This window comes from Haliaeetus albicilla, chromosome 16 (assembly GCF_947461875.1).
Source record: "Haliaeetus albicilla chromosome 16, bHalAlb1.1, whole genome shotgun sequence".
Classification (NCBI taxonomy): Eukaryota; Metazoa; Chordata; class Aves; order Accipitriformes; family Accipitridae; genus Haliaeetus; species Haliaeetus albicilla.
In genome coordinates, this window is record NC_091498.1 from 4,156,603 (window position 1) to 4,171,127 (window position 14,525).

Sequence of the window (14,525 nt, forward strand, 5' to 3'; positions counted from 1 at the left end):
AATTTATCCTGTGGCAATAATGGTGAGTAACAACTTACAGCTGCTGTGGATGACATTGTAGAGGCACAAGTACAAATGACGAAGTGGCTCTAGATGGAAGTAGCTCATCCACAAAGCCTGCTGTCAACTATTTTCTAACCACTGTAAAAAAAAAAAAAGGAAGAGTAGTCTTCAGATCAGAGTCCTCTCTGTGGCAAAGAGTACTCCTCAGACCAGGGATGGTCACTACCAGGGAGAATTTTGATCCTGTATCTGCCCCTTCCTATGCATTCACCTAGGCTAGTTGCCCAGGAAATCAATGCTAAAAGAGATGTGGGAAAAAGGGAGGGAATAAAATACTATTCTTTAAAAGCACTCCTGCTAGAAAACCATTTGTGTTGCAGAAGTTATGTTTGGTTGGTTGCTGGGAAGTTAAGAAAGTGGAGAACACAAGCTGAGCCTGGATTAGACTATTGCACAGGTAGTAGTGTGTTACTGTGAGATAGTGTGACTATGTAAGCGTGCGTCCAGGCTGAATGCAGGCAGCTGATAAACTCGGCAGATCACTGGCTATTTTGTGACCTGGAAGTAAGAAAAACTGTCCCTTCCTCAGCAAGTAATTTTTCATTACTTGAAACCTGTCTCACACTTCTTTAACTGTAGTGATTTACTTTGCTTAATCCCAAATGAATGAAGGTCAGCATGCATTACTGCAGTGAGCATCAAAGAACTCATGCCTTGTCTTCAGTATGACATTTTTCCTCCTTGCTTCATTTTTAAGCAAGCATGCTGAATAAATAAAAACAATCAAATTTTGACTTTTTTATTAGGTAAGCATTTTTGAAAGAGTTTTTCTAGGTCAACTAGTTTGAAACAAAGAAGAAAGGCTGAAGATCACAATCCATTTAAAAACAAGGGTTTGCTTGCACAGAATCGTCTGCCTGGTCAGGCCCTAGCTCATGCACCAAAGCCTCCTGCTTGTCTCGGAGTAAAACAGCTCAACATACAACGCTTCAGAAATGGGGTCTTAGCCTTGGTACCATGCAGTACCAAGGACTATTCCCTCAGTCTCTCTGGTTGTCTATGCCTTTGGGGCAGCCAGGGCCTTTTGGGCAGCTGTGACCCCATGGTGGTGCAGACTGTCACAGCACAGACAGGCTGTTCTGAGGTTTGCTGCCAAACCTTGAATACAAGTAAATACCATTGATTTCAGGGGCACCGTCCACAAGCAGAACAATTTAACTTCTTGCCATTTCAACTTCCAAATAGCTAGCCTGAGCCAAGTAATTATAGATTTTTCTTTAAGCAGTCAGATAACTCAAAGACTTCAGTCTGGCAAGATGCAGAGTTCTGGCCCTGATCCAGCTTACTCATCAAATCCTTGCTTAACGAGGCCTTCAACAGAATTAATTTAGCTTAAAAACAAGTACTTGAATGCTTCGCTAGATAAGAATGAGTATGTACTCCTTGAAAAATTATACTTTAAAATACATATTTTGGCTTTTAAACTTGGGAGCTAAAAATAGTTTAAAGTTTCCAAGCATTTGTATTGATAAGCCATTACAGCAATTAATGCAGCCAACTTTTTTGTATGTATCCCACAAAAGAATATTTAAGGTAAGGCCAACAAAGCAGAAAAGCTAAATGCAGCGTGAGTTTGCATCTGTAAAGTTACACTCTGTATCTTTCAAGAATAACTACAACAGTTTATTACTAATTTTTTTGTGGGATGCCATTGGGATGGCTTTTTTGAGCCTGTGAATTGATACTTAAGTGCTCTTTCAACCCATCGTAGTTATTGATTTTCTCTAATGACAAACAGGAAAAGCTTTTCTTGGTCAAATCTGTCATCTGGGTTCCTCCATTCAAAATCCAACAGCCAAATGGGGAAACTGTGAAGACAAACATTCTTGTATCAGAACATTTTATGCATCAAATCATCATGTGAAAAAGGCAATGGAAAACCTCCTTAGAAGCTTATTTTCATCCATTTCTTTTTTCTGTAATTCAGATATAGCATCACATTCAGCACCTAAAGGTGCCCAAGGCCTGTGTTTGTGCATCAGACTGAACAGCCGCTCTGCACCCATGAAGGCCAGGAGGCTTGGTCTGTTTGCATAAAAAGCACGTTCCATTCCATTCACTGGCTTCTAAAAATCTCTCTCTTAGATGCTGCTCAAGTCTCCTCAGGGACTGTGTATGAAGCACAGAGGCCAGGGCTGTCAATCCCAGAGGATGTCTGAGCACCTAAGATTATGTGTTACAACAAACAAGATCATTTCAATTCAGCCCTGTGGCCGCCAACAGCTCTGACAATCTTAGCTGAAGACTACATGCATGTATAATGTTCAGGCTCTGAATCAACTGTGGGAACAGTTCATCCATTTCAAACAGGGCATCCAAAATGGAATTCTCCTTTTTTAAATTCAAATACCTAGAGTTCTTCATCAAGGTCAACAAGGTGCTATATATACTCCCACAAAGTTAATTTTACATTGAAACTTACCTCCCAATAAAACTGGTCTTCAAAGTACTTTGATACAGGGGTGGTCTTAAACAGTTTGAGGTTTACGATTAAACCTATTTGTGAAAACACATATATCCAATATAAATGTGTACATCAGGGAAAGGGGAAGATTGTGTGTAACTGGAGGTTTCTTAGTAACACACATCCAAATGTAACATAGATCAAAATACACATTCAGAACTAAATGCTTCAGTAGAGCCCCTTGACTCAAGCTGACCTTAAATACAAAGAGAGAAGCTTGCCAGGATCAAGGCTTGTGTTATTAAAAATTAATTACTCTAGGTAAAACCCCATTAAACAGCCTGCCAGATTCTAAAAATACATCAAAAATTATTAACTTCTTGCATGAAAAATGCCTGTGTCTTTAAAGCAATTGGGCTTATCAGCACTGTTAGCTTGGGATTTCAGATGGAAACATCTGGATTTTTAAACAAGTGGTTAAACACTGAATGTTTGATTATTTTAGCTGAATGTTTTTTAAAAATCTGCTTGATTAGCTCAACTTCTTAATTACACCAAAAGTAATGCAGAGGTTTCAGATCAATTAAAGGACAAAAAAAATCAAAATTATTTTAGATTGTATCACACAGCAATTTTCATCTGTCATTTCTCTTTTATTCAAGACAGTTAACAGCTGTAGAAAAACAGCAGCTGCCATAAAACAGTATGTCACATGGGAAACACAGGAGCCCTGATGACTGCAAACCACTAGTGATCAAAGGCCTAGTGCTTGGCTGATGCAAGCAAGCTACTGACATTTTTGAAACTTTGCAGATTCATACCAACTGGCCTAAAAAGTGACAAGCTCTAGACAGCATTTTTCTGTCACTGAGACAATACCCAAATGTAAAAATACTTTCATCCTCACACAGCTCCTGTCTGAAATTTGAAGGCAACTGTTAAGCATCTAAAAATAAACTTCACCAATGAAAGAATGGTGCTAATAGGTTATTTATGTTGACTACATCTCTTCTTCAAAAGTCTGGTTTTGAAGAGTCCCTGGCATGTTTCCATGGTTTCTACAATTAATTCACCCATAGACACATTTCAGAGCCCCAGTTAAACTGGCCTCTTTCTGCAAGGCGTTGCACTGGCATGATAGCAGGTGCAAGATGACATAACCCTTGTCCCGAGGAAATGAGGAAGATAATTACTGAAACATGTTTTTCAATACTGACCTGTAATAAAACCTGTGATCAAGGCAACACTGATGGTCAGGCAGAAGGCACCAATAGGAATCATGACCAAATAATCCAGTCTGAAAAGCAAAACAAGTGTTTCACCTTTTACAGTTGCTGAATTTAGCATTAAGAGCGTTAATGAATCTCTATCTACACAGCATTTTACATCAAGACCTCTCATAAAATTCTGTTACTCTCAGATCTCTCTGCAGCTGCAGTTAGATGTTTTAAGAGATTCTATCCAGCCTAATACAGACTTCAGAGGACATATTTTGCCCTTAGAAACCATCACTATGGTACTAAAACTTCATTAAATTTGTTTGTTTCAATAAGAACATGACGAGAAGCGTAAGGCCCTTATGCCACACCGCGATTCATTCCTGTGTAAACAGAAAATCAGAGAACTTCTTGTATGACACGACATGAGCTTGATTTGCAAAAATGAGGTGCCAGTACCAGATCAGAACAACCTATGGAGAACATTTTTAACTGACCCCTTCAGCTTTTGCAGGGTATCTCCCCAAGTATATTTTCCAGTTCAGTGTCCAGACTGGCTTTAGTCCAAAGTGGCATTCTTGCCTCTGAGTCAGAGTTAAAGCCTCATTCAAAGAGAAGTGCTGATTTCTGCCCCCCCGACCCCCCCGTATTAGCATACAAAGCTCCCCAAAACACATCACAAAAGCCAAAATCAGTCTTGGAAGGATGCATATCCACAGCCTTCATCTCCTATGTCTGCTGTATTTAATATCAAATAAGAAGGGAGACAGAAAACAGGACTAAAAGCTAGTATTAAAGTTTTGATCCAAACTCTGCTCAACTCTGAAAGTCTTTGTTACTGACTTTTTTGGACTTCAGAGATTATCTTAGGTTATCTGGTATAAAACGATTTATCTGTGATGACATTCGGGCTTTCTGTATGTGTAAGAACTCTTCTCAGGAAACATGACAATAATGATTAGCTAAGCTTATTACTTAGTAGCAGTGATTTATGTACCTTGGTGACTCGGTCCATTCTTTTAATACTGAGAGAACAACCTGGGCAAGAGCTCCAAGCACACCAGGCAAGCCAAAAGTGAAATGAATTCCAGAGGTATCATGAATCTTGAGAGCAGGATGCAAGCACCTCTGGGAAGAAGAAAAGGTTTAAGTGATACACTAAAACACAAGTTGGTAAAAGCATATTGTCTATTGCAGACCTAGAAAATGAACTTTGGTCTTGGAAGTTGCAATCCTGCACTCTGCTCAAAAGACTTCGCGTTTCCTAGCTTTAATCTCTTTGAAAGAGAGGTTTCCCTTGAGGTATGTTACATTGGAAAAGAAATTTATACAGCTTATACAAAAAACAATTTCAGGTTTTGAGTATTACCTGTAAACAGTAAGATCCTAATACGCCTATGCCACTGGCAAGCAGACCCAAAATCATTGCAATCCAAGGATACTCGATAATGTTTGCTGCATAACCAACAGTGACCCCACCAGCTAGTACTGCACTGTGGATATCAGTCTGTAAAATAAAACAACAAAAACATGGAGTGAGAATTTGGTCATCACTTACAGGAGCTCAGTATCATAGATTGCTATTCTCATGCAAGCGCAATCTCTTTAGGGTGAATTTGGGCTACTGTATACTGTAAATTACAATCTGAGAACATAATTTCTAAGGTACAGCTTCAGTGTTCTGCTTGGGAGGCTAATGATGACTGTCAGGCTGAAAACCTGGACTTGTTTTTATTTAATAGCTATTATACTTCCAGTATATTACTGAGATAACAGAAAAATATCTTCTCCATGCAGTGATTTTTCTCTCATGTCTTACCATTCTGAATTTTCCATCCTTTGCGGTCAGAAGAGACAACACGAAGGCAGTTACAGCACTCGCTGCAAGGGCAAAGTAGGTGTTGTAGATTGCTTTGGTCTTGTTGTTCTTAAGTAGTACAGAATTGAAGCTTGGCCAGAATACCCAGAGAAAGAGAGTACCTTGGAGACAAAGACAAGCAACTATCATTACCTGCTCTAACACAGTGAATCCATCACCAGCTGTCTCTGGAGGGCTCCACCCCGCATTTTGCATTTGCTATAATTCCCATGTTGTAGACAAAGGATAACAATTCACAACACAGACAGCCCTGAGAGTTACCTGCTATACCAACACCTTCCCAGAAACATACCACTGTAATGTCAAACATACAGCCAAAGCACAGCTCTGCTGGCATCTGGCTGGTCCTTTGCAGAGTTGAAGGCAGGATTCTCTATTCAAGAAAACCTTTTAACTTCAGCTTTGTACTATCGTTCCCTTAAATGCAGGTTCAGATACAAGTGGGAACAATCCCACTGTTGATTTCCAAATGATCAGCATCCTGCCTGTTCTGCACAGGCATGAGGGCCTTGCTCCAATGTCCTTGGCCAAAATTTCTGCTTATTTTCATGGAACTGTGAAATAACTGTTCAAAACCAGCTGCAAGAGAGAATGAAAGCAAGCCAAGGAGGAAGAGAAAACAGCTCACATGGTACAAATCACTATAAAGAAACACAAAGTCCCCTTTGGAATGTCTTTTACCTTGGCTGCCAGTACAACTGGTACTGGTTGTCTTGCCTCCTGGCAGGGTTTGAAGAGAAAAAGAGGATGAACTGGATTATAAGAACAGAATCCTCTCTACCTCTACTAGGATTACTCCAGGGGAGGGCTAAAGACCAATAGCTGGAGCTGAGGTGATCATGCTTCACCAACTCAGCTACACACAGCTTAACTTCCTTGTTATCTGTGAAAAAGTTACCTACCGAATAGCTACTCCCTAGTATATGGGTCCAAAAGAACAATTCACTTTCCTCCTGTAAGATCACTGCACGGTGTCACACTTTCATAACCACGTAGGCTTCGCTAACAATAGGAATGAAAACAGGTTCTTGTGCTTCTATGACCTGGGCCCTAATTGTCAGCATTTAGGAATCTCTGCCTCTATAAAACAAGTTCACTGCTTGGCAGGATACATCTTTTTCTAAGTGCATATGGATACACACCCACAGATGAAATTCCAACCAGCAGAGGGAAGTAAGTGGCCTCACACTAAGTCTAGTTGGACCACACATGGCAATCTGTGCCTCTGCTCCCTGAGTTAAGCATAGCTCTAAGTGCACAGATGACAATACAAACAAGCAACAGTTTATTTTGCCTTGTCCAGTCATTATTTTTTGCTGTCCAGTCAACTTCCATAGCTAATGTTCTGTTCATGCTACAGAGGTACCAGACCCCTGTTCAATTCACCTGACAGTAACTAACTTGAACTGTTCTTGCTCAAGTCAATTAAGAAGCGACACAGGCATTGTCACTACACAGCACAATGGTTAACTCCAGCTTCTAGCAACCCTGGCAGCTACTGCTTTTGTACAAGCTTGTCTTGGCTCCTTGAAATCCAATTTCCATTGCTAATTTTCACCCTTCCCGTGCACCAAGGTGGTGATAACCATGCCTCTCAGACAAGAGAGGCCATTTTGGCAATTCAAAACCTATGGTAGCAGTGAGGACTGGTGGAATGGTCTATACTATGACAATCTTATTTCCATTGATTAATCAGTCACATACACACACACAAAAGTATCTACTAATGCCACTGAAGCATTCTTATGAGTATCTGCTCAGCTATGGAAATAAAACAGTCACCATATGAGTCCGAATGCGGGTGAAGACCTCGGCACCCTTCACACAGCCCTCAGAAGCGGGATGCAAAAAGGAACTGTGAGGAATTTGCCTGCCCAGCTGCTCCTTTCTACCCATGTTATGTCAGGAATTATTCAAGACATGGCAATATGATTACTCCAAATAGCAAACACTTGGTTGTAGCAAGCTGCACTAAAATTATAATGAAGGATTAACAGTGTCTTGTTAAGTTAGATTAAAATACTGATCTTCTTGAATTCTCCAGCAAACCAAGAACTCCAGGGACTCAAAAGAGCAGCATTTAAATTTCTCTTTCCCTCAACTGGGTGAAGACTGACTGAGAATTAAGACTCTGTAGGCCTTTGCAGAAAGATCTTAGCTCAGCTGGTGGCAGTTACATAACAGAAGTGATGCTAATAAAGAAACCAAATTGCTTCTTTAAGAAAAAGAATGGACCTCCTATACATTCAGCCTATCATCACTCAGATCCTTCCTCATGTGCCTGTCTGTATCACATTCCCCACCCTTCATCAGGCTTTTATCTTTTCATTTACGTTACTAGGCAGGGACTGCCTTTTTTTATATCTCTGTACAGCACCTTGCAAAACAAAATTGAGCCTTGGCCCCAGCCAGGAACCGTAAGCACTCCTGAAATACAAGTAATGACCTCAACTTTGGTGCATAGGTCCCTTACCAATATGCCTATACAAGCCCAAAGGGGACAACTTAGCTGGGAGAGGGAACGGTTAACCTGGCATAGCCTTTATGCTGAGACTGACAAAAGCACACTAAGCCACAGCCATTGCAGGAGTGGCTTATACGCCTGGTGGGAAACATGCTGAGACTTACCAACTCATTGTCAGAAACCACGAACGACAGCAGCAGCAGTTTTCTATGCTTGGCTGCATTCAGACCTGCACTTTGGATGCAAAAGCTTCAGTGTGCCGTGGCCAGCCCCTAGAAACATTCCTTATGTTCTTACTGCAATCTCTTCTTCCAGCTGAGACATTAAAGCAAATGCCTTACCTAACATTGACAACAAATCCGACTTCGGGGTACTCGCATTCTTCTCAGTCCTTGGTGATGGCTCAGAGAAGTGTGAGGAGACAGCCAGACCAAAGTAGGCTCCAAACAGGTGAACATGCATCATGCCGATATCGTCAGGAACCTGTATCAATAGAAAAATCAAATTTGTGGTTTATTTCATCCCACAGGAAGCCTTTGGTGCAGTTCCTGATATAGTTGCTCATGTAACCTCCCTACAAGCAATTTCTTTTCACAATCCCTCAGTTTATGCATGAGTTATTTATGCGAGATTAACTTATCTGAATTCAGTGCAGCACATAAACACACAATTCATATACAGAGTTTGGGGTATGTTTACATTGTACATTAAATGCAAGTCTGACTCTGCTGCCCATACTGGGCTGGTACACCATTCACACTGGAAATCTTCCAGACTGAACTGACACAGGGAGGGGGTAAAGTTTAAAGGCGATTAGTACCTTAGCATAGGTCAAGGCTGTCATCATGTGTTGGGGATGGTCAGGGCATGGGCAAGGCCAAATGCACTACATCCCAATCCATCAGATCAGCTCACCCTTTAAGGCCAAGAATATAGATCTAGGCAATTATATAGATAAAAGAGTGCGCAGGGTTTGGAGTTCCGTGTCCTTAAGTTAGACTTCATCTCTTAATGAAAACATGGCCACAGTCTAACTGAGATGAGATAAAATACACTGATGTTCCTGTCAGCAGAGCACTAACAAACCACCAAAAGGCAACATTCCAAAGTCCCAGTGAAATTTTCCCCCATGTGCCTGGAAATCATACTACAGTACCTCCAGGGATGTGGTGTTGATCCATCTGCTCATATGGAAAGCTATTATCTCCACAACTGCCGTAAGAATTAACTGCACAGGATTAGCCTTCCCAAGAACAGCTCCAGTAGAGATGACCACAGCAGTCATACTCACAGCAGCCTTTGTTATTCTGCAATAAAAGAAAGAAAAAAATAATTCTGTATCAGGACCACACCAGGGCCAAGAAAGAAAGAATGACAGACAGTAAAATGTACTTAAAAACCCAAAGCCTTCTAAAATGTCTGCAAATATGACTATGCTAATTCACAAATAGGTCCATATAACAAGGCATCATCCTTCACAAAGAGCAATCAGCAGTTCTAGATTATTCCAGTTCTAACAGAAACTAATTACCTTTTCAGACCATCTTCGTATTCCCTTTGAAGAAGGAAACCTAATAAATCTTCTATCAGCACAGAGCATTGGACACCAAGTACAATGATCAGGAGGTTGAATCCAGTGCTGCTAAACCCATATCTTTTCAGAAATGTCAGGAAAAAGCCAAAACCAAAAATCACCATGTGGCTGACATCTTGAAAAGCTGCATGACAGAAAAGACCAAGACAGCAGTGACGTTATTAATGTAGACTGGATTTCTGGTTAAAAAAATTAATAAAAAATCACAATTAACTAAGAAGCCTTCAGATAAAAATTCAGGTGCCATTATTATTGAGTGAGGAATTCCAGAGCTTTCTTTCCAATCCATAAGTAATGAGAAAAACAACACCCTTGATGCTGAATTTATTTTTACAAAGTAATCAGAATGGATGCCATAGGATGGGGGTTGAGGGGTCAAAAAGCACAACAGAAATTAAGTACATTTAGCAATGAAATTTGGACATTCATTTAATGAATTTAAAGAGCTTAAGTTGGACTTTTCAGGGAGAGTTACTGTGAATTAGTGCTGATTCATTCCTTGAGGGCATTAGGGAAGAAATGAGTTACAAAGAGAAACCTGTATGAAGCCCTCATCTGCGTAGAAGGAACAGAAACAGCAGTAGAAAGAGTTTAATACGGAAACCAGCACCATTGCATAAAAGGAAGAGGCCACCCAAGATATAAGCTCTTGGGTCTGTAGCCCTGGAATTGTCCCCCGGGACATGCTAACAGTCATATTCTCATATGGTTGTGCCAGCCTCTACATATAGCAAAATATTAAACTGCTAGTAAGTAGGTCTCATTTTTCCAGCTATAAAACTGGGAGGGTAACACAAGAATGTCATGAGGATTAATCAGCTCATATTTGCACAACACCGTAAATACATTACACACTATGGCCATAGCATAATCTGCTAATACATTCCTTTGATCAATGCACAAAATAAATCTCCAGAATATATTTAAACCCTTAATTCCACTGTATTAACTTCATTTATTTACATCAAGCATTCAAATACTGCCATCCTGAATTCTTACTTTGTAGCACAACAACGCCTTCACATGCCAAGACCTCACAGAGGTAGGCGCTTAACATAGAGCAGTGCCTGCCCTCAGAAGCTTTGTTGTTCATAGAAGCTTGCTACCTTCATAGGAGTCAAGATTACCACAAACAGGCAGCAGAAAACAGACCAACAGTGCAATTTAGTATCACTTATGGTGTCATTCACTGTCATTGGTTTGATACAAATACACACCATACATAGCAAGGTACCGTACTTAAAGGGCGGTAAAAACATTCTGCTTCTCACTAACAGTTACACAAACCTGCTGAATCCCATCTCTATTGCACTGCAAAATAAAAGCAGGCATTAACCCTTCCTTTCACAGCAACAATTCCAATCTTACCTGGGTAGGAGATGGTTGATACGGGTGCATCATCGTCTGAGAACAAAAAGTAAAAGAGGATAATCAAAACAACTTCCAGAAAAAGGAGTATCCATGGCACGCTGTTTTGGAAGTTGCGGTATTTAGAAGGCATTGTGCCCTAGACTACATTAAGCACAAACACATTAATATTTTTTTCTATAAAAATGTTCCAGTAACCTCACACCAATAGAAAAGGAGTTGTGGGGGGAAAGGAATAAAAACTCAGAGCGATAAAAAGCCCAAGAGGCGTCAGCAAGGAACAGCTCCTTATCTGTGGCATGTCAGGAGCCCAAACTTACCACAACTGACATGGACTGAACTCAAAAAGTACTCATGAACACAGACATATCTAGCTGTCAATACTGTAATGCTCCAGGATACCACCCATACAGTACTTTTGGCTGCTGTTGAGCCTTACATATCAGCTAAATGGCAAGTAAAGAAGAACATGGACTCACAAGAACAGGATGTTGAAGTTCATGCAAAAACATTATTTATTTACATTGCTCATATCCATCCGAGATCCAGGTCCCTTCATGTAAAGGTCAGGGAAGGTCCTGTTGAGATTCTCAATGTGATTCTCGGGTTGGTTAGGCTATAGCTCTACATCCATGCCCCACAACAAACCTTCTCATACATGATGAATCCAACCCAACACCAGAGAATCAAGAATCTCTGGACATGCAGAGGTGATGTAGCATTTCTGATGCTACTTGTAAGATTGGTCTATTGGTTATACTATGGCTATGGAAACAGCTACAGTGAACACTCTGGAAGACCTTGGTAATCCCCAGGCTGGGAAGTTGCAGGCAGACAGCACTGTTCAGTGTGCTGCTGGCTTTTAATTGCGAACCAAACCACAGACCTACACCCTCCTGATTCTTTAATTCAGACCTAGCCTTCATCCAGAAGTGTAGCAACTTCTATTACCACATTGTGGCTACAAAGTACCTGTTGCCTTACAGGTTCTGAGCCTTTCGGTAAGGCAAAGGCTTTTTTTAGTTGTTGGTTTTTTTAAACCAGGAGCCACTAGAACTAGTATTTTGGGCACATGAGCAGGGCTATATGGTGAAAGCTAACTATGTTCAGTATATCGCTGTGCACAGATGTCATAATTTGTTAGATTATTTGGTTGTTGAGGACAATTTATGAATCCATAATATGAACATTACCATCTTCTCAGTATTCACTGTGCTTTTGGTAAACTGAACGCTTCTTTGTTCATGTAGTCCAGAAGATTAAAGTACTGTAATTATGCCTCAGACTTTCTACTTTGAGGACATTTCAAACTCAGTGCTGTGCTTGCATGCTGGGGGTTGAGATAGTAACAATGCGTACAAATGGGTAGAAAGCCACCTACTGGTGACAGAAATATGTCAGACAAGCACATACGCAGAAAAATTCCTGTTCACTTGTATTTTAGGACATTCCTCCTGCAAACCCAGGCCGTATGGCACAATAGTAGTTTTCAAGCCATCTGTGAAAGGTTTGCATTTGTGGTGGCAACTTGCACCTTCCTCACATGCAGTATCAATTTGCTTTACCAGCTTTTATTTAGGCCTAACAAAACCGTCAAGTATCCTTACCCCCATTTCAGAAACTCCTACATAGCATTCAAAGGACTTTTCCAGACATGCAGAGCGCTGCCCTGACTTCAGAAAAATCCTGATACAGAAAGATCTACATTCAGCTCCTTTTTATAGGAATTCTGTGATCACGTGGTAATTCAGACAGAACCAGAACTCCTAGTGAACTTTCTCTAAACAAGAAAAAGATGATAGCTGAAACAGCAATTTAAGAATTGATTTAGCTAACTGATGCAGTGTCTTTGTGTGGTTTATAAATGCAATATATCTAATTAGCTTTTATTTGTTTCCTGCAAGACAAACCATTAGGACTCATACCCAGGGTAAGAATGACCCAAAGCTCCTTCCACCATTTTGCCATGGTCAAATGAACACAACTAGCTCTTTTGACACTTGTTACCAAATCTGCTGTCAGCATTAACACTCAGGGAAAATACACCAAAGGCTAGGAATTTACCCATGTTTTTCCCCCAGGATGACATGCCACACCGCCAACGCTGATGTTTGGACTTCCAGCCTAAACTCCCTCACGGACCGAAAGACTTAAGCTCAGTGATCTCAGACAGGGAGAAGTACAAAATAACTTTCAGATCAGAGCTCCACTACCAGCAAAATATCCCCATCGGCTCAGCCAAGAGGGCCAGCAGCCTCAGGTGCACTCCTCTGTGCCAGTTTTAACGCCATATCGGGACTCGCACTCCTCAGACTCAGCCCAACCCTTGTTCAGGGAGGCCCGTTAACCCCCAGAGAGGCCTGGCAGGTCCGTGACACCCCACCCAGCTCCGGGCGAGGCCGGAGAAGAGAAGGGCAGCACGGAGAGGCGCTGGGCGCCCCGGGCATCGCTACCCTCCAGTCAGCCAAAGGGCGGGCGGGGCCGAGGCGGGCCTAGCCGCGTTGGCGGCCTCCCTCAGCCTCGGGGGCCGCCATTGGTTTCCTCACGGTTATCCACAGTCCAAAAGGGACCACAGGACTTGGGGTGGGGGCTCTGCCGAGCGGCCACCGGAGCGGGGAGGCCCAAAGCCCTGGCTCCGGGCCCTGAACCGGCGGCGGCGGCGCGGAGAAGAGGCGGCGCCCGGCCGTGACTAGGCAGGCCCGGGCGGCAGCAGGGGCGGTGGGAACCTCCCCGCCCCTCGGCTCCTATTGGCTGAACACCCACCCCTCCCAACAGGCCTCCCTTAGGGACTAGCCTCCCATTGGCCCAAGGCTGGCGTCCCTCATGGCCTATGATTGGCCCATCTCCAGCCATCGTCCGTCTTTGGGCCGATCGGGGGAAGAGAGGCCGAGTCGCCCCGCCCTCCCCGGCTTCCTGCCCCGCGATTGGACCGATCGCTTGTCACTCTGCTGTGTGCGTTCTTTATTGGCGGGAGGAGTCCGTCAGTCACTCTGAGGGTTTTTTTTTTTTACCCTCTGGTGAGCCATCAGCCCAGGGCAGCGCTATGGGGGAAGCACAGGGCACGACAAGCTGCCTCCACTTACCTTTACACCTGAGACTTAGCTCTCCTTTTGCCAACAGCCTATTTGCCAGAGAGGTTGTCAATCAAGTGTGGGGGGCGGTACTTCAGTGCTACGGTGACAGAGGAAATTGAGCCCTCCTTCTTCCGTTTCCGAATGGATAGCTGAGCTGTCCTTTGATTTTTATTTGTCTCTTCCATTGGGCGGTTTTGCTGTCGATCACAACACGGGGCGAGAGCCAGCCCAAAAGGACAGTAGGCGGGAGAAGAACAAAACCTATTCAGGGATTGGCCCACAAGCCATCAATCCACGAATCCTTCTCTTTGACGGGTTCTCGCGGCCGTCAATCAAGGGCGTGGGCGGGCCACCCGATAGCGCGGGGCGGGACCAACTTTCTGATGCCGCGATGGGCCTCCCAGGCCGTCCGTCTGCCTTTCCCCGCTGCCGATTGGCCGAGCACGCCGTCATTCCGGCGGG

The 14,525-nt window shown here is 42.7% G+C and overlaps 1 protein-coding gene across 4 annotated transcripts; it reads right to left on the reverse strand.

Moving 5' to 3' along the window:
• Positions 1–788: 788 nt before the first annotated feature.
• RHCE (Rh blood group CcEe antigens) lies at positions 789–14,247 on the reverse strand. Of its 4 annotated transcripts, XM_069803161.1 has the most exons (11): positions 14,073–14,247; positions 10,990–11,025; positions 9,559–9,745; positions 9,184–9,334; positions 8,369–8,510; positions 5,504–5,664; positions 5,054–5,191; positions 4,682–4,812; positions 3,685–3,764; positions 2,486–2,559; positions 789–1,871 (listed from the first exon to the last, which is right to left on the reverse strand). In XM_069803161.1, exons 3-11 carry the CDS (start codon positions 9,723–9,725, stop codon positions 1,845–1,847), a joined length of 1,071 nt encoding a protein of 356 aa, XP_069659262.1. In that variant the 5' UTR covers positions 9,726–9,745; positions 10,990–11,025; positions 14,073–14,247; the 3' UTR covers positions 789–1,844. The 4 variants fall into 4 exon arrangements, with proteins under 4 accessions (XP_069659262.1, XP_069659263.1, XP_069659260.1 ...); XM_069803162.1 differs by lacking the exon at positions 10,990–11,025; XM_069803159.1 differs by lacking the exons at positions 10,990–11,025; positions 14,073–14,247 and adding an exon at positions 13,054–13,683.
• Positions 14,248–14,525: the final 278 nt, after the last annotated feature.